Here is a 22,767-nt window from a genome sequence, read left to right on the forward strand (position 1 = left end):
TAGGAGTTAAAGCCTAGGTGTGTGTTAATCTGCATCTTATCTCTATAGCCTACCTAGGGTTCCTGGATCAGGACTATATCGATCTGATCTGCCCAGCAGAGCTCTAGAAGAGCTGTATAAGCTGGGCTTCTCTTCCCCACGTTACACTGGGCGACCCGTAGTACCTGTGGGGTAGCCATTCTGAGCCTACTGCTCTGAGTCGAGGTCGAGGTGTGTGTAGGCATTAATAACGTTATAGTCAGGCTTCTGTGCTACCCTCTGGCTCCTGCTGCTGCTTAGGAGGGGGCAGATAGGGCGGTTAGTTGGGGGGAGGGCTTCAGCATCTTCAGCCTCATCTTCATCTATGTTACTGCTCCTAGCTACACTAGCAGTATCTGCAACAATAATTAAGTCTTATGTAGGCATGAGGGGTCGAGGGCGCTTAGTTGTTGGCTGTTGCCCCTGTGTGCTTAGCCTATCCTCAGCTTGCTGCGTTCTGCCTGGGGAGCAGGCCTGGCTTGCTATGAGATCGTCGAACGCCTTCTCTCCAACCTTCTGGATCCCTCGCTGTTCCTTCTGGGTTGGGATAGTCAGGTTTCTATTAATCAGTAGAGGCCTAGCTAGGCAGTCTGCATGGCTTGCTGGATAGGGCCTATAACAGTTAGCACACTTAGCCCTAGCTAAGCAGACCCCAGCCTCATAAGTATCTAAGGGTCTGCTGCAGTTCTTGCAGAGGGGTTTCCAGGTGCAGTAGCGGTTTGAGTGAAAGCCCTGGCAACCAGGGGAGTGTCGTTTGGGGATATTCTTCCTCGGGGGGAGCAGACGGGCAGGGCCTGACTGTCCAAACAGGCGGAAGCCTTCCTTAACCTCTTGAGGGAGGGCGATAATCAGACTTTATGTAGCTGTAGCTAGATCAGGGCTGCCCTGGGTTGGGCGCCAGGAGAGGAGTCTTTGTTTTGTCTTTAGGAAGACCTCTTCCTCTATTTCAGATTCCATACTAACCCTACTGCCGTTAAGGCTAGTAAAGTAGAGGGGGCAGAATAGGATGATATACTGATGCCACTTAGTAGGCACCTTAACCTTCTCAGCTGTGAGACAGCTTTTGATCTCAGGGGCTCTCTGTAGAAGTAGGGCCTGGATCTCCTTGTTTTGGGGCTGGAGTGAGAAGCCTGTAGCAGTGTGACGGACCTCAACTAGGTCTTGCGGCTGTAGGTTGAGCTCTTTTGTTACTACCATCTTAACTGAGTGGGGGGCTAGGGTTCTGGAGGCAGGGATATGTTCTGCAGGGAGCCGAACTAGTAGGTGGAGGTCCTAGGTCTGTTTTGGCTGGTTTATAGAGCTTATAGCCCGCCAGCCTGTTGTTCGGTTCGACCTAGGGCTGGGGCTGGGGCCAGGGCTGCTTGCCGTGGGGCCACCAGCTGCCTGGGCATACGTTTTTCTAGTGCTGGGGCCAGGGGTGGGTCCAGAGGTTTCTGCAGTTGCAAACCGGGTAAAGGTATCGATGAGGTCCTAGGCTGTAGCCTTCAGTCGCGCTGGGGCTGTCCTAATGAGGGCATCTAGTCCTTTAGCGAGGAGGTCTAGGGCCTCATCTCGGAGGGCCCAGCCCTCTCGGGCTTGCTGGAGGGCGGCGGCGGCGGATCGTGGCCCCCTTCCCAAGGGCCGGATTGGGGGGGGCGTGAGGCCCCTCGGTCGTGGAGGTAAGGAGGTAGGGGGAGGAGGGGTCTGGGGGAGGCTATGCATAGAGGCTGAAAGGCCCCTAGGGGCCTGCGAGAGGCCCGCGGCTGGCTGTGAGGCCATCGCGGGCGAGGGTTCTGGTGTGGGGGGTAGATTGGGTGGTGTTAGTGTTAATGTGAAGGTCCCAGCGCGGCACTAACAGTGGGTGCCGGTGGGGTGGTGTGTAGGAGGGAAGCTGACCGGAGCTGCCGTGGTAGATATCTGTTGGCTCTTCCTAAAACATCTGGCGATGCATGCAGAATCATTGGCTTGAGCACATTTCATCTTTCAGCCTTCTACGTCGTCCGAAGTATTGCACATCATGAGCTCCCGCACACCATCGGCAGCCCAACCGTCATGTAAATCAACCTCGCTACGACTTGCCTCTGCGCTTGCTTCTACAAGTCTCCTGCGCTCACTTATCACAGGCTTGGCGACTCGTGGGCTCGTCACTGTGCGTATCGTGCGCCCAGGCAATAAATGAAGTTGTGGGCGACAGTTGTGACGCCCCGCATATCCGGACGCAATTATCGGCACATATACTCTCCCGCGAATCCAACTACTCGACTGTGGAGTTACAATCACTCCAAAAGACAGTCCACAATTCCACCTTTGGGAACGTGACTGCTGCTAAGATGACTTGCCAGGAACACCTGCGGGGCTTGCTAGGTCGACGTCTCGTTCGACGCAATAGAAGAGAGCTATAACCAATTTGTTGCTCACACTCACAATACAACGTCTGCTACCAGCTGACTATATCAATATCATTTTGTCGGCCCGCCGGTTCCACATATGCTTTGGTGTTTCATAGGAGACCATGCCAACTAGATTTCGGTTGTGAAGAGTCAAATAACAGACTTCATGCATTAAAGTCTTTCGGAACACTAGACAGTGGAATCCATCACTGTCTGTAGGACGTCGATATCCTGTCCAAGTCCATCATCTACTGCAGGACCTGTTTTTTTCATTTTAATGCCTGATGGTTATAGAATGATTCTTTTCGTGGAATTCCAAGTTAGATGTCATGATGCTATTCCAAAGGCCTACTGGAACTGGAGAGAAGCAGATAAGAAAACAGGCCACCACAGTCTCAGAGACGAAGCGGCTGATCACGTAATAGTGCGCCTCACTCAGAACTTCCCTTCCTCACTCAGCACTTCACATTCTCACTCATATCCTCACTCATATCCTCACTCACACGCATTCGGCGCTTCCATCGCTCGATGTATTACTCAAATTTATTTGAGAATGACACAACTAGAACTACGAAAGCTTGGGGGACATAAATCAGATGATTGAGGTGGAGGAACGAGCAATTTCAGGGGCCATTGACAAGAAGGCGGCAGCTGTCCGGGAAGACCACCTTCTGCGAGGACGTTTGAACAACGCAATATCTGCAAGAAACACTTAAGCGCAGGGTTCATTACGCTTTGCTGGACTCGGAAGGTTTGGAAGACGGAGGTGTCATTCAGCAGCCCTAACCTAGCCCGAGATCGGAACAGTTTATGCTTAGGATACGAGTTCGATGACCAGTCCCCACGAGGGAGATACCGAACTGCAGGCAAAACAGGCAAGACACAAAGACGACAGGTTCGTTAAGGTTATAAGATAGTGGGACGATAAATGACGTACTCATGCTCTTTCGTATATCGGAAAGGTCTTGAGCTTCATCTCTGCCACCTGTGATAGGTTCTTGCTGACCAACAGCTTGAGCTCTGCGCTTGACTTTTATCATGTTCCGGTCTAGAGTCCGCTCCGCCCTGAAATTCGAATCCTGTTTCCTTGTCCGAAACCCATCGTTACTCTCCTTATCAGACGCCCAGACAAGAAGTTTTCCCCCTCAGGAAATCGGTCTCAGGATTGCATATCCGCCTATATAGATGAGGCCCTGCATTTCAAGACTTTTATGGTGGCGTGTCCTTCTTGACACGAGCGTCCGTCTATCCAGCTCTTGTTCTCGGTCGGTTGTCAACATTGACTCGCTTAGGCTATGGAAACACATTTGCGCAACGAGAGAGATCCCTCAGCTGATTTTGGAGAACTTAAGGACATATTGATTCAAGTAGTTTATGTGATGTGAGAACTGGCCTCGCGCAGCATATCCGATGATGTGGTCGGCGAGAGGACAGATTGGGCCTAAACATGCATAAGGAGATCGACATCGGGCAGTTTTAGGAACTGGCGCGTCTCGAACCAGCATACAACCGGTATGGGGGCATATCCAAGTGTGTATTGAATTTTCGATTTCATAGTTTAGTTGTCAGCATAAATAGATTATATTAATGAGGGCAAAGATAGGGTGAAAACTTGTTAACATATCACGACGCTTACCACCCAAGTCTGAGTTCCTGGCGTGAGGTGATATTGAGTCGCGTTTGCGAGACCACCGTGATGTGAACTTTGATGCACACTCGCCAAATCAGCTGGTTGACCACTGGGAGCCATGTTTGAGTGTCTCTGTCTGTCTTTGCTTGCAGAAACATCAGAAGAAGAGGATGAGATACTTGAGGATTGGTGCCGGAAATGGCTAAGGCTTGCTCCAGACATTTAACAGCCGATACTGCGAGTTGGCATCAATAAATAGCGCCAAAAGCATATTCGCTAGTATGGGGAACATGCAACAATCAATTTAAGGGGATGTGTGTCGGCTGGTCCATCATGCATCGTGAAGCGTCAGGCAAGTCGAGCCACAAGTTTCGAGATCCAGAATGAGACTATGTGTTGGAATTCATCACCGTCGGATGCATCTGTGGCAATCAACGACGTGCAAAATGAGCAATCTAGGAATTTTGTATGCGTCCACAGTCCAGAGGATGGAATATGAGAGCAGGATCGAACCATGATCTAGCGAGATGGATGTGCAGCTCAGGATGAAAAAAAGATGTGTAGCAGGCGAGAAGTTTGAACTGGAATCTACAGATTAGACAGAGATGGAGGGACGTGGAGGGAATTAAAATGAGTGGTTCGGTTTGAGGAGATGATGTTGGGGACTTGAGTGGCATTTGCTCTGCACCATGACTTGGAATGCCAATTTAGAGATAGAAAAGAGTACCTAGCTGTCTATCGGTCCGAGAGGCTGTGGCAAATGACCGTCTGATCTATTCCAGTTGCGTATCTCGAGGCCATTCCGAACCATGCTCGCGATGATGTCACCTCGTTGAACCCGTCGGCATAGACAACATCTGTCATCTGTCCTATGAACAATGAACAAAAGCTCCCTCGACATCATATCAGGTGGTGAGTAAATGCGGAAGCATGCGAATGTTTCCACCACAACACCCACCAAAAGCGCGCGACCTTCAATGAATAAGTCCAACCTACGTTGCAACCACTATCATGAACAAGCAGGCAAGGATGGACGACATGCGAATCGTGTCGCAGACCTTGAAGTCTTCGGTACAGGTGTCGTGGGCCTGCTCGATCATCGTTTGTTTCATTTCTGTAATCTTGGTGATCCACGTTGCTCTTGTCTGCCAAGAGAAAAGCTTTAGCAACATGAAAAACGTGAGAGTCAGGGACACGGACCTCGCGGGCGGACACAACATCTCTGGCAACTTCTCTAGCCTGGCATTTGCCGAGACCACATTCGACCAGATACTCGCAAAGCTCGAGTCCCGAAAGCGAATGCAGTTCAGCGCCAGTCCAGGCAACGGGGTGCTTGACCGTAGTTTGGCGAAAATCGAGGGCGGCGTTGAGCCATCGGCGCGTGGAGTCTATGTCGGCACCTGTATCAGGTAGATTCTGGGCGAGATTAGAAATATGGTCGTTGAGAGAATGCTGCAAGGCGCCGTCAGCAGCAGAGGGCGGCCAAGTTGTGGCGAGGCCGTACTGCTCTGCCTGATCCAGCGCGGCAGCAACTGCGTCACGGGGAGGCTCCAAGACCACGTTGCGGGTTTTCGCGTCAACCGACATGCTCGAGAAGCAACGAGCGCGAGGGCCTTTCCGGTGTGAGTTGTCGTGTTGAGCAGTTTCGGATTGGCCACGGGGGCAAGGGAGCGTGTTGCTGGAGTCGGTGGTTGGAATGTGGACAAGAGAAGAATCGCAGAGGCGAGCCGAATTTGGCAGAAGTTACTGCTCGGACTCACCAAAGATTTTGTTGTCGGAAAGAACAAGGGGTGGGAGATATCAAGCAGGGAGGCAGGTACGCAAATTTTTCACTTGGCTTAGAATTGGAAAGAGCAATGGAGGCAGGCAGGTATGGACGACATATCACGACCTTTCCCACTATCTCTGGCGGGCACGAGCGGGCTCGAGCGGTTGAGCAACGGATCGAAAACGACCATCTCGGTTGATGCCCGTTTTCGTCTTGTCGTCTTGCAGCATCTCATCTAGCATACTTGTCGTTTGTTGTATGTCTGTGTCGGCCTTTTGACTCTGGGGAAGAGGTGTGCTCATAGACGCGTTGCGCAGATTCTCTACCCAATTCGCGGCTCGTTCCTGCCCAAGCCAGGCATCATTCTCTTTCTGTTGAGCTGAGTCGTAATGACGCATCCCTTTGCATCTGTGGATTCTTGAGGGCTACACGTTGCGTTGCGCGAAGTCGTTGCAGCGTTTCTTGGGCAACCATTAGCGAAACAGTAGTGATTTTTTCCCTATCTGCAACAAAAAGTGGTTTGAGTTCGCGTGCATCTTCCAGTCTGGCCGTCTCGGGCGCCGCCGAGGATTTCCCATTTTGAGGTGCAGCTCGGGCAATCCTCTCTGGCCAAAGAAATGGCTTCCTCCCAATTGCAGTGAGGAGATACCCACTGCACCATCGCTGTATTCACAGTGGGTACCTCCCGATTTTTGGTACTAAAATCGGGAGATACCCACTGACCACACTGGACCCTTCAGCTAAACACATCACGATGGAATGAATGAGTCTGCGACCACACATGACTACGCGGACTGGACGCGTCGCAGGGTGCACCAGAAATGCAGGAATAAGACGTGGCCGCTTCACGACTTTGTCGCAAATGCAGCTTGAGAGCCACTGTGGGAAGGCGCGCTTGACGAAACTTCAAGGGACGATGCTGTGGACGCCGAGCATCTCAGAAACCAACGAGTGTGGCTTGCGGTCGTGCTGGTCGGTCGGCGAATCACAGCCGATTCTTAGTCCCGATCGGGCAGTGCACATGACTCGCCGACGACCACTCGCGCAGAGGATGGATTCAGGCTCCGTCAGAGGCCGTCCGTCCGCCAGTGCGGCCGGATCCACTCTTTCGGTCGCCAGCTCCAGTGTCTGAGGTGAGTTGCCCCACTCCGAAATAACAGCTGAATGTGCGTGCTATTCTGCTGGTGGACTTGGCGGGGCGAGCAGACCTGTACGTGGACGGCTGCCCGTTGGAGACGCAATGTCGGTATAGACTGCATTGCCCCCATTTCCCGCCACATACGACCATACCTATTGGAAAACTCGGGATCCCGTCCGCTCTCCCATAGATAAGCCAATGAGGGCTGGAGTAGTAGTCGGGTCGGTGACGACCGGCGAATGCCCGGTGTTGTATGTAGATTTTTGCTTATGACTTGCAGTATTTTTGCAAATGCTCACCAAGCCTTTAATGCTGGCGATGGCTGATGCGCATGAGATATTTTTAGTCACTTTTTTCATGAGCTTGCCTTTAGATCCCAACCGGAGTGCTGCTCGCCTAGGGGTCTACAGACTTCTGAGGGGGGCGCAGGGGAACTTCAGCCCTCTATTATGCATACATAAAGGGCCCACACAGTATAAGGCCTAGCATATGCTAGGCATATGCTCCACATAAGCCTCTACACGCTCTTAAGAGCCTTCTAAAGTATATACTTAGTATATGCTTAGTATATATCCCCTAAGCCTTAGGGGCCTTAAGGGCCTTAAGGGCCTTACCCTCTAAGCCTTAGAAGTTATATCTACTATATGCTTAGCATAAGCCCTGCCTTAGGGGCCCTGCCTTAGGGGGCCTGCCTTAGAGACCCTGAGGGCGCGCATATGCTAAGCATATGCGCAATCCTATTTTCCCCTCATATAAACTTTAGGGCACTCAGAGAGCTTTTTTAGATTTTACTGTGTAACTTGTATTTCCTTGCATAAGTGTGTGGCGCTTGCACGGCCACAGCCCCCTCAGAAGTCTGTAGACCCCCCTGCGAGGTGTACACCTGATGCCAACTGCGCTATGTTGTGAGGTGTGCGTATGAGAACGACCTCTGTACTGAAGCTTATTAGACTCACTCATACCAATCATGCGGATCATTATTATGAGACAAGGAGTTGAAACTCTGTAGACGAAGCCATCTTCCGTCAAGTATTCACTTTGCTCCGCAAGGCTAAGTTTGGGAAACTCTTCTCTACGTTGTTAGAAAAGATCCTTGCCACCCTATTTCGGCTTTTCCCAAAAGCCACCGATCAAGTTGCGTGAGTACTGATAGCGCAGACACTTACATCACTAAAATGCTTGATCCGAGATGCATAAACTCTGCTGCCGTAGTGACTTGGATACCTTCAGTTCTGGACGTCTCTTTGACGATCCTAGGTGCAAATCGTATTGGTGTATATGCTCGCATTGCCCGATCTGTTTTCAATATCTCCATAAAAGTCGCAGAGAGTCCTCTCCCAAACACTCGAAAAGTCGCTCGGCTGGTTGTTGTCAAAGCTTGGAGATTCTCCCAGCAGCATCAACAGTTTCAAACTTAAAGCCATTTTCGCTCAAGTATTTTGCATCTAGCGCGACAAGATGATCATTTGGAGGTTCTCAACATGCACAGGAAACTTGACTGAGAGGTTGGCATCCGGCGATGTCGCCATACAGTTGTTTGAAGACACAGCCTCTTGAAGTTCAAGACGGCAGTCCACCAGTGGAAGGCTATGATTCCCTCTATAAGCATCTAAAGGAGTGGACGAGGGCCTTGCATAATATCGCCGTTCACTCAATATAGGTTTCCAAACCCAAAAGAAGCCGTCGTTATACCTTTTTGTGACGGAAAATATTAAGGGGAAATAATGGCGAAAAGTTTATATAAAAAATCAAGCATTACAAAACGAAAATTGCAAGTACTGTCTGTGTAGATAAGATGGCGCTAGCGTTGAGATTGAGAATACCCGCTTTTAGTTTGGGATGCTAGATATCAAAGCGAATCTTCACTTGATGACGAGGTTGGGCATCTTCTTGTTCCGTTCTCCTCGTATGTCCTCTGTCTCTTGAGTAAGAACGACTCTTTAACACCCCGCAAGTCAAAGGAACATTAGAAGAAGTATTTTGTGGCGGTATTAGTTGATATTTTACCTTTTGGCAGACTCTTAGGTTGGAGTTCGGACACCATGTTAACAACCACATCCAAGCCAGGAGAGTTTTCAGGGACGCTACCTGAATGTAATCGGGTACTAAGTGATGCGCTACTAGAAGAAGCTTCACTTATAGCGTTACTTATAACCGTTGAATTGAACGTTGGTGTTTCGGTAGAGCTGTGATTTCCGTTGATGATATTGTTGAATCGAAGCTTCTTGATGACCTGTGGTGACCTCTGGCGGGGTGCCAAACTGAGAAGGTTGGTTCTGGGCTCTTCAGAGGTTGAATTCCTCGGTCTTCTCGAGGCACCTTGAATGTTTGGCATTATATAATCTTCGTTTGACCTATGTCGGAGGAGCAGCAGGCAGCATTTTCCAAACGCCCCCCCGAGGAAACGGTCCTTGATCTCTGCTTTGGAACTCTACAGACAGATTACACAAGCAATTATACAGGCAAACCGAATACTGCTTCAAGACATGTTTCAAAGTACCAGGCGTAGATATCACCCAGCTTGTCACTGTGGGACAGTGCAGGAGATGAGGATGAGGAGGAAATTAGCATATTGTTAGTGATTAGGCGCGCATAGACCTAACATACTGGCAACTTCAAACACCTACTAGGTGATGGTTGAAATCCTAACATACTGGCAACTTCAAACACCTACTAGGTGATGGTTGAAATCCTCACCAAATGGAAAAGTGGGGGGTGACATACATGGGGTAGGTGTTGGTTGAAGAGGTAGGGGGTAGGTGTTGGAAGAAGATCTCAGCGAATTCTGCAGTAAAAAGTGTGCATTTAACTGCAAAATATAATGTCAATTCAGGACATGAAGTGTGCTCAGTTTGGAGGTAAAACTACGACAGATTGATTTATAAGTGAATTTATTGCTGAAGCTACAGTTTTGATGTGGTGTTCGCTGCTCTACCCCCCCTGCGTTGATGCTATTGGACCGCACCGCTAATTCCACTATGGACAACTGGCCTGTGCGCTCAAGAGCATTCCACTTGGGCAGGAAGTTGATGGATAGCACTCACAAGTTACTATGGTTACCTAGAGTGGGTAGTAGAAAACATTTATAGAGCAAAAAGCATAAGTCAGTATATTAATAACAGGAATAGGGATAGATATCTTGATCTAAAGAGAATTATAATAACAGCGTTGAAGATAGATCTATTTATGGTTGCTAAGCTGTTTCGTCTGCTTATCTGCATAGTTTGTCAGTTTGCAGTAGTTGCTAACGAGTCGGCTGCATATCTGAGAACGCGTCATTCGTCTATTAAACCTAAAGAAAGATATGCTATTATCTGTAAGATCGAGCAAGAGACGTCGGTTTATAAGACACAGTCTGAAGTTGCAGAGCTAAAGCACCCCAGCCCATATATAGCAGCAATCCTATATCTCATGGCGCCCTGTAACGACAGTATATGATGCAACACATGCTCATATATATGCATCCGGCTGCAGACCATGCAGCAGCACTATCGAGAGAAACATAGGTGGGTGAATAAGTGGAAGAAGGGGGGAGACGTGAGCAAAAAAAGCCAGCAGCCCCAACAGCTGCCATGGACAACAGGCGTCCAATGCCAACGCTTCTTTCCCAGCCGAGTCGGCAGCCAGTGGTTCGAGGTAGCCTGGAGACAGACGGCCGATAAGTCTGCAGAAGCCGCTCCAAACAGAAGCCCAGCACGGCAGGCGATAGACTGCGTCTGAGATCTCCGGAAAGTCCAAGCAGAACGTGTGAAGACAAGCCACAACAAGCTGATCTGCGTCGCCAACGAAAGACTGGAGCCCAGTAGCGCGGCCCCACGGGACGGGTCGGGCCAGGGTAGGGTTAGGCAAAACGAAAAAAAACGGGACATATTTATTGACATTTCAACGAAGCAACACATATATAGGTACACAAGGTATTAAGATGGACAGTTAGATTAATAGATAGTCGTAGCAGCAGTAGTGAACTAGGCTAGCGAAGTTGATAGAGGAACCAGTGCCATGCCATGCCCTCGGGGGCATCAACCAGCTCACGCCCTTGGGGGCATAGAAAGTGCCACACCCTCGGGGGCATCAATCAGCTCATGCCCTTGGGGGCATAGAAAGTGCCACGCCCTCGCGGGCATCAACCAGCCGATGCTAGGAAGTTTGATAGCCTCCCATAAAGCTTCGTTCAACAGCGTCCGCTTGGAAAGCGTAAAAGTTTCTATGCTTTTACTTACCTATATCTTCCTTAGCATCGATATCTAGACGCCTAGGCAGGCTAGTCCCACTGCTAACCCCCGCAGGCGCTCAAGTGAAGATGTGCCTACCTGCATGGCTCTCCCAGAGCCTGTATGAGTTGCTACTCAGCCCGGTCCTGTCTATCCCAAGAGGAGGAATACAATCGCTCGAAAGATAGCAAAATCCCTAGAAGGAGGAGGATAGTATAGAGCATAGAACGACAATCCTAGTAAGCATATAGAGCTGGCCAACAGGGAGCACGATATATATAAACAGCCTCAGCAGGAGTAGCAATAGATATATTCACCGATAGATAGATGAACAGATGAATAGAGGAAGAGGAGATTGAGGGTAGAGAAAACGGGGGACGCGTAGGAGATAGAAGAGGGTTAGATATCCTTGGCTATCCACGCGTTTGGTCTAGGCGTGTTTGTCCGCGAGAAGTAAGACCCTGGCCGGAAGCGGACTAATGTATAATGTCGCGTTAAGAGTGAGACCAACGCGTCAAGCAGGGGCAAGACAAGAAGGCCAGCTAACCATAGGATAAACCATCACAAACTCCATCGTCCTAGATAAAGAGTATATCAGGGCACCAGTAAGCAGATATCCGCGCAAAGCCTCAGTCAGTATATAGACATTTGTAAAGGGTGACAGGAAGCATGTTTACTTATGGTATACAGCAAGATGTGCAACTCAGACAGCGCAAATTCATCGTTAATGGGCAAGGGAGAGCCAAGGGAGGACCTCAGGTAGGTCCGGGGCCCTGTTGGTCCCGACCCACTCCATCGGAATAAGCCAGGGCCCGACAGCCGTTGATTATGTAATAGCTAGTTGAGTATCCAACCGGCCGAGCAGATCACTGTGAAATTATGAGTTTGGGGAAGCAAATCGCAAATAGCCCTGCGCATAACGTTCTACCTAGGATAAGGGCAGATGGGATAGTTTAGATAGGAGCGAGCAAAGTGATCTAGAACTCAAACAGGCAAAACAGGCCATCATATAAACAGGTAACATTTTTTCTAAGAAATTTTATCACAACATTAGAATGTTATTGTTCTACAGGGTATGATCATCAACACCGCCACCTAGACAAGATCTGGGAGCAAAGGTTAACATAAGACGCGCTATACTGCAGGTTAAATATATCTACATATCATTACGTATAAACAAGTAGCCGGATCACTACCACTTCTCTTTCTAGTTATAGTCATACATAGGTTGGGCTATGATACCTCAGCTCTAAGGAGGGTATTTCCAACCTTACAACAGACCCTATGTTCAACACCTCTCCCCAGAGTTGTTCCTCAACTAGAAAACAGGAGGGAGCATACGCAGTATAGGCAGGCATAGCTTGTCCTTATTGCCCTAGACTCGTCAGATACCCAGGGCGTCCCAGGAGCTAGCACAGCCAGTGACCCAGCCAGTTAAGGGCGCCAATCCTGAGTATGAAAGACGTGCGATTATGGGGGTAGGACAGCTATTTATCCAGAGGGCGACTAATAGTGCGTATAAGTGTTCATAGCACCACCTATCATAGGTGTATTCCGACGCCTGATCTGTTTATTACCTTACAGCATGACCTGAGGTTAGTTATGCCGCTGCTGCTGCTGCTGCTACCGGACGTGAATACGCTAACTGTGGTGGGGTGAGTCAGCTCCCTCTGCTGCGTAGCCGTCCCCCACCTAGCATATAAAAACATAGAAGATTAGTGTACTACAGCAGCCTCGGACCAATCGCATCCGGCCGCCCTGCCAAATACGCACCCCTTCCAAGCATCCATCATCCCATCTTCCCGTCTCATTTGTGCACACATCTCATCTGATCACAAGCACCCCCACCCCCTTAACCACCTATCCCTAAGCCCCCAGGGGCAAGAAAGACAAGAAAATTAACGAAGAAACAACAGGAACAGCCAGCACAGGCTATCAGGCGGCAGTTGAAAAATACACTGCATATCACCGCAATGGCCAGAGTGCTCAGCGACAAGCGGAAGAGGAAGTGTGATGAGGGCGATAGAAAGAAAGCAGCAACAGCGGCATCAGCATCAGGGCTGAGGAGGCGGGTCCGGGCCAGGAGAGAAGATGAGATCAGCTCCCCCTTTACAGAAACATCGTCCGCGCGAGAACGGGCGCGACCTTTCCTCCTCGCCGTTGCCAGGATGCCCATCGACGTGCTGGACACAGCCTGGAGCGTCGGCAGGAACCGCCCTATTAACGCAGCCCACGTCCAGGAGCTGTTACACGCATTCAGGAGCGGCGGGCTGGAACGGCGGGCGCCGGAGAACCGGATCACCGTCCTCTGCAGCGCCGAGGCAGTCAGCCTTATGCAGCAGGACGGTGGCGGCATAGAGGGGCGAGAGGAGGACGACGGAGAGGACGACAACGATGATAACGACAGTCCTTGCGAGCTCTCCTTTTTACGCTGGGCCGAAGTGAGCGGGGGCCAGGCCGAGGTCATGGCCGGCCAGCACCGTATCCAGGCGCTCCGCGAGTACGTCAAGGAGACGGGCGCACCAGGCTCCGACCTATGGTGGGCGTGCGAGCTGTATGACAAAGGTATAGCCCCCAAGCTCAAGGCATGAGCCTGTGTTCACAAGAGGCTAACGGACGACATGGAAACCCAAAGACCGCCTGCCGCGCGACCTGAACGTCAAGCTCCGCGTCAACAGGCGCGATCCAAGCCTGCCCGACAATCACGGGCAGATCTGGACGCAGCTTGCGTCCATCGCCTGCATAGGAGGGCAGGCAGACGGACAGCTAGGCGGGGAGGACGCCGCCGTAGACCAGCACGTCGTCGAGGCACTCCGCCTCGGCGGCGAGAAGCATTTCCCAACGCGGAGGCTCGTTACGTTGTGGAACCACCAGAGATGGCGGCCTGTCACGACGCAGTGGTGCTGCACAAGGCTGGGGTTAGACACCTTCAATATTTCATACTTTGAGTGGATTGCTAGCCTCCGCATCGACGAGTACTGGATTGATGCCCTTAACGAGGTTCTCAGCGTTTTAGCCGACCTACCCGCGGACGAGCAGGTCTACATCACGCCCGCCGACTGGGACAGGCTCTCAACTTGCCAAGCCGCCCCCGATATTACGAGCGTATTCTACACGTCCGGACAGCAGCAGGCGGGGCTTGAAGCACGTACACGGGTCGACGGGTTCCTTGCGAACATGGACGATCACACCTACCACCTCGTCCATGATGTTATCACAAACTCGCTGGTGCTTACGTTCCCCGACCTAAGGCGTATCCTCCACTGCAAGAAGACGGAGATCCAGATAGCCGTCCGCGTGCTCTGCCACGTGATCTGCTGGATCAGTCCAGAGCAAGCTGCAGCTGTCGACAACGTCAGGCCTAAGGATAGGAATAAGCCCCTCCTCCGGGAGCACCTGTCGATAGCGCTAGACGACCTCGCCTCCCATAGGGGCTGGGCTCCCGGGGCCTTCCCCGCGATCGCAGCAGTACAGCTCCAGCGACGTATTCTGGACTTCGTACGGGACAACCTAGCCGAGTTCCGGGCGCCGGAGCTGCTCCCACTCCTGGATGATGACGCGATAGGCGATGAGGAGCAGGACAGCGAAGACGGCTTATACGGGCAGCGCTTCAAGCACGTGGCGTGGGCGCGTCTGCTGAAGATGGTGCGTCAGTCAACCGACAGGGAGGGCCACACGCTACGCCCGTTGTGGACGACGGAGTGCGCAACAAGGAGGAGCGAGCGCCAGGCCAAGGCCTCTACCCTCGTGCAGGGGTTCTGCGCCAATCTGTTCAAGCTCGCCGGCCAGCAGGACGTCGCAGCTAGACAAGCTACCCAGCAGAAGGTGGAGGAGCTCGTAAACGCCTACCTCACGCCCTCCAACGGATCTGCAGCAGCGCTGGACTGCCCTGGCGACGAGGACCAGCCGACACAGGACGCGCCCGCCATCACCACTAAGCAGTCTGCGCGCCAGCGCCAACAGAGCAGCAGCAACAACAATAGCAATGATGATGATGACGACGACGATGCTCGAGGTGTTTCACAGCCCAGGCGCCGTAACAGTATTCCCTCCTCCCCCTCCTCCCCCTCCTCCCCTTCCCCGCCGCCGCCGTCACATCAACAGTGGCGCCCTCTGCCTTCGCCCAAGGCGCCAGCGACCACCGCCAGCCAGAAACCAGTTCCACGCTGGAAGCTGGGGCCTAGAGCTAGGAAACCAGCCAGAGCAGCAGTATAGTAGCAGTCGTGGTCGCGTCTGCAGGCCTGGGGATCCCTTGCATACCTTACATAGACAATTCGTTTGGGAAAGTTGTTCTGAAGAACGCTGCAAGCCTGCCCGTTTGAAACATAGCCAATAGAAGATGCCTCAGCAAATACCTGCGCCCGGCGGGCACATACAAAGAAGGTTGCCTAGTTTCACACTAAGTGGGCCCCCAATTCCAGATGTGCCCCAGTCCATCCCTTATTGAGGTCGTCATCATCAGCTTCACGCCCGGGAGGGCATTTGTGCAGACCGTACATTCTTAGGCAGACGAATGTCAGACCAATTCGAGGTTTTGTTTTTATTGACATGATATCAAGCTGTCTTAATAGGGCTTTAGTCTAGTAAGAGGGAAAGAGGATTCCTCCACTCTCCCCGATAAAACACAGGCGGCACATGCTGCATATCTGCCCTCCTGGACTTATAGTGGGTGAGAGTTACACGGGGAGCAGGACAACAAGCAGTAGTCAATACCCTAATAGATAAGTGGTTGGTAAGTAATCTCCTAGTAGATGATATATAGGTAGTCCTACATAGAATCCCTAGAAAGTATAGTACAAGAGACCTCACCTAGCACCTACATACATTACGCACACCCAAGACCGTGAATAGTAACACCTAGCATCCCACCGCAGCTACATTAAGATGTCTTTAATCTATGAGGGAGATGTTATCACCGAGTCGCTAGTAGATAGTGATGGCCTACCCGATGCAGAGGATACCTCTAGCCTGGACCATAATAACGATCCCTTCGCCCACAACCAGGACTCAACCCGCCAACATGAGGATGAAGGCGACAATGGGTGGGACGGCCACCGTTGGGCTGTGGACCACTCCTCAGGGCACCACCGGTTCCGAGGTATATATGCGGAAGGAATTAAACTAGCTATGAGAAGAATATGCTAACGCCTCTCACCCCTCTCCTCAGCTAGACGCTTCATCGAAAAGGTCCTCCGAAGTGATTTCGAGCCAGCCGATGCTATCAAGATGCTACAGGAGAAGCACACTATTGACTTTGGGTCTCGCGCTGGAGGTAGCGCGCCAGCGAAGGCCACGGACGCCTTCTTCCCGCAGTTCTTCCTTGACTTCTTCAGCATCGTCGGCAAGCCACGCAGCCCCATCACGAAAAGCGACGGGCCCGTCTTCGACAACATCGAGTTCTCTCTTGAGTCATACGCAGCGCCCTATAGCGCAAAGCATATCGGCGGCATCCCGTTCGATATCACCGGGCGCACGTTCAGGGTCGCCAAGGCTGGTACCCGAGAGGTCTGGTTCGTCGTCATGCACCCCGTGGCGCACGAGCCGACCTCCAGGGGCGGGGGCCCGCGCGAGAGACAGACGGCCTCAGAGAAGAGCGGGATGCCGGCTGGGTTAGCCCGCGAGCTGGCTGCATATATCGTGGGCGTCTTCCAGTCGCCGCAGCTGCTTGGCGAGGGGGTTGAGGCCTGCTGGCGGTTGGGGACAAAGAGCACTCAGCGTATAAGCTCAGCTAAGTGGCAGGTCTTCCAGCAGCAGTTCATGGACGGTTGGGCTGTCTGGGCCAGCAACCACAACCACAATTCATTCTGGCGACGCCACGAGCCGGCGTTCCACGCGTATGACTACGGCGCGAATATCGAGATTCAGGTCAGCGATAGCATCTACGACCTGCCGCGCGAGAGGCATATACCCTATGAGGAGGAGGAGGAGGAGGAGGAGGAGGGCGGGGAGCAGGGCCCTAGAGATGGAAATGTTCAGCAGGACATTGAAGAGCTCTCTCTTAACGATGAACAAAGAACACACAGCGATGCAGTGGACGGCCGGGAGTACCAGCAGATGCTCAGGGAGAGCAGGGACCTGCAGAGGATGATTATAGAGCTCGACGCCCGCTTTGATCTCAGCAGTATCAGTGCTATATCGTACGCCCTTGCAGTCTGTATCAACAGCGAGTCGGGTAGCTCGCAGACGCGCTGCCTCCTCGCCGACCGGAACATGGTGGCGCGAGAGTACCCTGGTAACCGCGACTACACCTTCTACCCGCAGGCCTTCCACCCAACGTATGGAAACTTCTCATCCAGCCAGCCGCCCGCCTTCCTCAACTCGCTCTACACCGCTATACAGGGGAATATGAGCGACCGCAATGAGGGCGCAGACGTGCTGTCGTTCGGCTACTTCCAGGGCTACTCCAACATCAAGAGAAGCGTGCGCCACAGCGCCAGCGCCCTCCTCGCAACGAAGGGGTACGCGACAGCAGCGCTAACAGCCCCAACGTCACACACATCCGCCATGTCGTACACAAGAGACAGGCGGGAGAGGCTGCTACGTTGTATCCGTGGCGACCTCACGCCTGAGCAGCCTGAGGAGTCTAAGCCATTTGCGCGAGAGCGTAGGCAGCTGGACATCGCTATCGAGAAGGATGAGGTAGCATACCGGATGGAGCAGGTTGTATCACTCAATATACGACATATGGACAGCGTTGAGCGCACATTCGAGAACGTTATTCGCCCTATTTTCCAACTCATGCGCTTCTTCCTCACAGAGCATGAGTCGTATGTCCACATCTTTCGGTCTATACCAGTCGGAATCTTCCCCCGTATCATGTCAGCCTACTGCCGCCTGTTTGAGCTTGCTATCTGTGAGATGGAACGGCGTTACGTTGCTGGCGGCGAGCGCGGCCTAGACCTCGCACACTCTGAGGCTGTTGCAGTACTTGACCGGCTTGGTGGGTATATCTTCACCGGGCATGAGCGCCACCTGCCGAAGACGGTGCTCCGGCCGCTAGGCACCATCGACAGCCTTCTGGCTGGGGCGTGGCCCTATATCGACCCAGCCGTACTAGACCTCGCTCCAGCCGGGGCAGCGACCTGCTTTATGGACACCAGCCGGTGGCCCCGCTCCGCGAAGACGGGAAGGCTTATACTGCTCCATATTAGCGAGCTACAGCACCACTACGGCGACCGCCTTGCCTCCCACCGGGAGACCGAGATCTGGTTCAGCCAGCTAGGCCGGGACGCATTCAAGAGCCATGCAGCTGTGACGGAATATGTGACGGAACTCATGCGGGAGATGTGGATCCCCCAGACGAAGCTCTTCATAGCTAACCAACTACGGCGCAGGCTGCAAGAAGGTAGTAGCGACACTGGTAGTATGCCTATTACCTTAGAGCAGAAAGAGGCGTGTAAGTCTGCTGTTGAGGCGTGGGAAGCGGCGCCAGACGCCTTCACCCATGTGGCGCTACAGCGGCTAATTGACGGTCTCACCTCAGGCGGCTCGCGCATAAAAATAACCTTGTCGAGGACGCGCACCAGGCACGACTTTGCTACTCAGCTTCTCCGCGTTGTCTCTACTGAGAAGGGGCGGGCAGCATCCGCGCCAGTCAACGCGACATGGCCGGACCATCTACAGGCGGCCATAACTAGCGGCAACCAGGCCAGCAACGGACTCAAGCCCGACGAGTGGGTCTCCGTGATAGCCAGCCGACTCCTCGCGGCCGGTGTTGAGTGGGTGCCTGACGCCGTCAAGGGCCGCTTAACGTCAACAACCGTCGTCAGCCTGTGCGGTCGAGAGGTCGCGCACGTAGTAGTAACCGGCCCGCCAGGCTCCCTGAGGCGCGCGGCGCAGGAAGCTCAAATCAAGCACGAGAAAGCTGCGCACGACCGGGCGCTCAGGCAGACGCGCAGAACCATCAACTTCGGCTGCAGCTTCCCCTTCACCGACGTCCCCAGCCTTATTACGGACGGTTTTCTCAAGGCTAAGGCGATCTTCTCTAACAAGGGCGATATACAGGTTCTGGACCACTACCAGCTAGCGATAAACGTCCTCTACAGCAACATCGAGGACCCCCTCTGTTGCCTGATGCTGATGATCACATTGACCGTTTGCTCCTCATCGGAAACGCCAGAGGTCGCGCCTGGGTCGCGCAAATTCGGGACCGCAGCCAAGAGAAAGGACCCGGCCCAGCTGGCCCTCGTTATGGTCACGAGGATGATGTGGTTCCTCTACCCCGCCTCGTTCCCCTGGAAGAAGGGTTCAAGTGGGACGGCCTATGATGTAGCCGAGATGACGAAGAAGATTGGTACAGTATAACGCAGGGATGGTGTGAGGCTTATGATGCTAACAGCGCTGTAGAGCATAAGGGGTGCAGCAACAGGATGTTGCGTGAGCTGGGTTGGGTCACCTCAAAAAGCAACCGCGACAGCCCCCGAAACACAGACCTGCAGCTGCGGCCTCAAGAGGACCTCCTCCAGACACTCCGAGAGCTACGGTCGGCCATGAAACGACCAGACGACTTTATCAGCGTGGTCTTCAACAGCCAGGACAGCATCTGGACGGAGCGTTGCGCGAGCATCATCAAGGATCGATAAGGTTATATAAATACAATAAACAGGCGAATAAGGGAATAGAGATAATAGGAATTGAGTAGGAGATGCAGATGCCTTTGGTTTTTTTTTTCCAATTTCGGTGGGCGAATCCGATAGGAGCCAGGTGATGCGTTTCTCCACCAGCCTCTCTTGCTGAGCCATCACGCGGGGGACACATCGACTGTTATGTCGAAAGGTTGTGTACCTCGCCAACAGGACCATTATCCTGAGGAAGGAGAGTATAAACGGGGATTGGAGATACGAGAGACCTAGATATAGTATATAATGTGAGGCTAGGCGGTGCCTTGCAGGAGAGGGAATTTTATCAACATATTCGTAAGTATACGTAAGGTATTGCACTCTGATAGCTTAGAACTGAGAGTGTAAACGAAATAAAGCCTAAACAAGAGATTTCTTGCCAACGGAGAGGCCTATGACAAAACGGACTGGATATTTGAGATCAGGGCAAAAGGTTGCACAGAAAAAAAGCTGCAAAAGTTGCGACCCGCCCAGGACTCGAACCCGGACCTTCCCCTTAGCTAGAGGGGAGCTCTGCCAATTAAGCTGGCAGGCCTCTCATCCCAACTGGTGATATCTCTGCGACGTTTCACGCCTTTAAGGCATGCGCGGCCGTAGTCTCGCGCGCATGACGGTCGTTTCGGGCATACATACGAATCGAACCCGCCCAGCCCGGCGGCGGCCCGCAGGCGCATCCTAAACCGGCATTGCAACCAGCTGCCGCGCCGCCGCGCTCCTGCAGCGGCGCAACGGGGAAGAAATGGACAAGCGACAGAGGGTGCAAAAAAAGAGGCCCACCCAGGACTCGAACCCAGATCTTCTCCTTAGGGTTAGGAGTGCTCGACTAATTAAGCTGATAGGCCCTCAACCAGTGATTCAGCCTACTACCGTTCTCCTACTTAGGCCTTTCGACGCACGTCAAGCGTTAGGAGTTAGCTTGACAGATTGCTGAGTCGGCGAGGAGCAACGCTTGCGGGCGACGTCGCTGGGCCCGGGATAAGAGCGGGGCCCGCCGCCGTCAGCCCGGCCCGGACGGCGAGGCGGGGCGACGGGGCCGAGGCAGAGGGCGTCAGCCAGCCAATTACGGGGAAGGGGGGGAAGAACAAAAAGAAACGCAAGAAAAAGGAAAAATGAACGACCTCACCTGGATTCGAACCTGGATCTTCTCCTTAGCTAGAGGAGCGCTCTACCACCAAGCTACGAGGCCTCTCGACTGGTGTTGGGAATGAGGGTGATATCGTTGCCGATAAAGCCTAGCGGCGGATAGCGATGTGATGAGCGAGACGTTGGCAACGGGCGAAAGGACACTTAGCTGTTTGTGTGTTCGGCGCGTATATAGTGTGCTTAGCAGCTAGGACCTTAGGGATAGATCTATAGGTAATAGGTGATAGGATAGGGAGCTAGATACATAGCTTATATATCACTGAAGCAGGTTAGAGTGGAACAAGAATGCTTTACCTCAGGCGAGTGGGTTTTATAACCTTTGTGGACGCGGTGATCTCATACGTTACTTAAACTCTGCATTACTCACCATGAGATCGTCTTGACCAGGGGAACGCTTCCGACTCTTCTAACCCATCTAATGCTGACCGCATAGCCTCAATCTCCTCAGGGCCACTTGCGCAAAACCTTTGGTTGAGAAACGTTACCGAGGAGCGTGAACAGAGATAAAACCCATCCACCATACAGTTCCCCAAGTCTATTGCCTCTAACCTGAGGCTATGCTGGAGACTTCCGAGGAGCGAGGACCACGTCTTTCGCCCCCCTCCAGTGACATCAACGGACTCGAGAACAAGCTCCCGAAGCGTGTCGCGATGCCCCTCTAGCAACGTCATAAGCTCGTCCCTTGTGCAGTCGACGAACTCGATACGGAGGCTCTGGAGGCTGGGAATTCGAAGATCCTCGGAAAGCCTCGGAAATTGCTGCCTTTCGTCGCGGGGATTGAAGTGTAAGGTGAAGTCGGTCAGCGTGAGAAAAAGACGGAGGAAGCCGCAGAACTCCGGACACCAATCGGAATCCGTAGTCTGGATCGGGTCGGTGTTGGAAACTAGTTTCTTCACATCCTCATCGAATGCGTTCTGGTGGCTGTTTGGGTTGACCACAAGTAGCAGGGTTTTGATGGGAGCAAGCCGATTCTTCAAAGTGTCTACAGACACAGGGATCGTTGATAGCATGCGTGGGGTGACAGAGGTGCAGCCCGTCTTCAGATCGCCAAACTGAATATAGAGTCTCTCTACAGCATGGCGACTGTGCAGCAGTCCTATGAACAGGGCTCTGATCAACGTGGTGGCAAAGACCATACTCTGGGCCTGGAAGGGAGTGACGAAGCGGTTCGGAAACGTGCCAATGCGGCGACCGAGTCGAAGGGCCCCCCAGGGACGGACGTCGTCGTCAATGCCGACAGCTTTGCAATGAGGGAGGTTGGATAGTGCCTCAACCAAGTCCCTGATCCAGTCTCCCTTTCTCAGAAGGAAGTCCCTGTAGCTACCCCATTCGGCCCTATACCTCTCAATAACAGCCTCGTAACTGTCATCGCCAAGTGACAAAGTCTCACCGTCGCTGAGCCTGATGCAATCATATTCATCGTTAATCCCACACATCTCATAGTCCGCTCGGCTCATGTAATCCGGAGGCGCGACCAAGTGATCAGTAGTGAGTTCGACGACTTGCACCGCGCAACGGAAAACTGAATGGTGAGAGATCTCGACCAGGTTCCGGATGCTCTGATGTTCAAGCATGATATGGCGCGTGCGAAAGAAACGGTCCTGGAAAGGTCCAGATGTCTTGTCAGCTAGAGCCCGGCAGGCGGAGCGTAAGCTTAGCAGATCAGGTGACTCGAGGTGTTGCGATATACACCCAACAGTCTCTGCGGGAAGAGTTGTGAGTCGGCCTTGCGCCATTCTGAGATGGACCGTTGAGGTGAATGGGAACTGAGTTTGTGAAGTTGAAGCCGTGTCGCTAGACATGCTTAAGCGCCGTAGTGGAGACCCCCACATGGGAGGATGACTAAGAGATGCTGCTATCAGGCCGTACATT

The 22,767-nt window shown here is 52.6% G+C and overlaps 4 protein-coding genes across 4 annotated transcripts; 2 read left to right on the top strand and 2 right to left on the bottom strand.

Moving 5' to 3' along the window:
* Positions 1-5,009: 5,009 nt before the first annotated feature.
* On the bottom strand, positions 5,010-5,604 carry CGCA056_v015010 (uncharacterized protein; the record flags this gene model as incomplete). The annotated part of the gene is made up of 2 exons (XM_037330251.1): positions 5,010-5,162; positions 5,218-5,604. The coding sequence occupies 2 exons, from the start codon at positions 5,602-5,604 to the stop codon at positions 5,010-5,012; spliced, it is 540 nt and encodes a 179-aa protein (XP_037171357.1).
* Positions 5,605-13,107: 7,503 nt separating this feature from the next.
* Positions 13,108-15,349, top strand: CGCA056_v015011 (uncharacterized protein; the record flags this gene model as incomplete). Its single annotated transcript, XM_037330252.1, has 2 exons — positions 13,108-13,699; positions 13,770-15,349. 2 exons carry the CDS (start codon positions 13,108-13,110, stop codon positions 15,347-15,349), a joined length of 2,172 nt encoding a protein of 723 aa, XP_037171358.1.
* A 669-nt stretch (positions 15,350-16,018) lies between these two features.
* CGCA056_v015012 (uncharacterized protein) lies at positions 16,019-19,716 on the top strand (the record flags this gene model as incomplete). Its single annotated transcript, XM_037330253.1, has 3 exons — positions 16,019-16,232; positions 16,302-19,427; positions 19,481-19,716. 3 exons carry the CDS (start codon positions 16,019-16,021, stop codon positions 19,714-19,716), a joined length of 3,576 nt encoding a protein of 1,191 aa, XP_037171389.1.
* Positions 19,717-21,254: 1,538 nt separating this feature from the next.
* Positions 21,255-22,631, bottom strand: CGCA056_v015013 (uncharacterized protein; the record flags this gene model as incomplete). The annotated part of the gene is made up of 1 exon (XM_037330254.1): positions 21,255-22,631. One exon carries the CDS (start codon positions 22,629-22,631, stop codon positions 21,255-21,257), a length of 1,377 nt encoding a protein of 458 aa, XP_037171356.1.
* Between the last annotated feature and the right edge of the window lie 136 nt (positions 22,632-22,767).

Source organism: Colletotrichum aenigma, assembly GCF_013390185.1.
Source record: "Colletotrichum aenigma strain Cg56 chromosome Unknown KSG_Cg56_contig12, whole genome shotgun sequence".
In the NCBI taxonomy this organism is placed as follows: domain Eukaryota; kingdom Fungi; phylum Ascomycota; class Sordariomycetes; order Glomerellales; family Glomerellaceae; genus Colletotrichum; species Colletotrichum aenigma.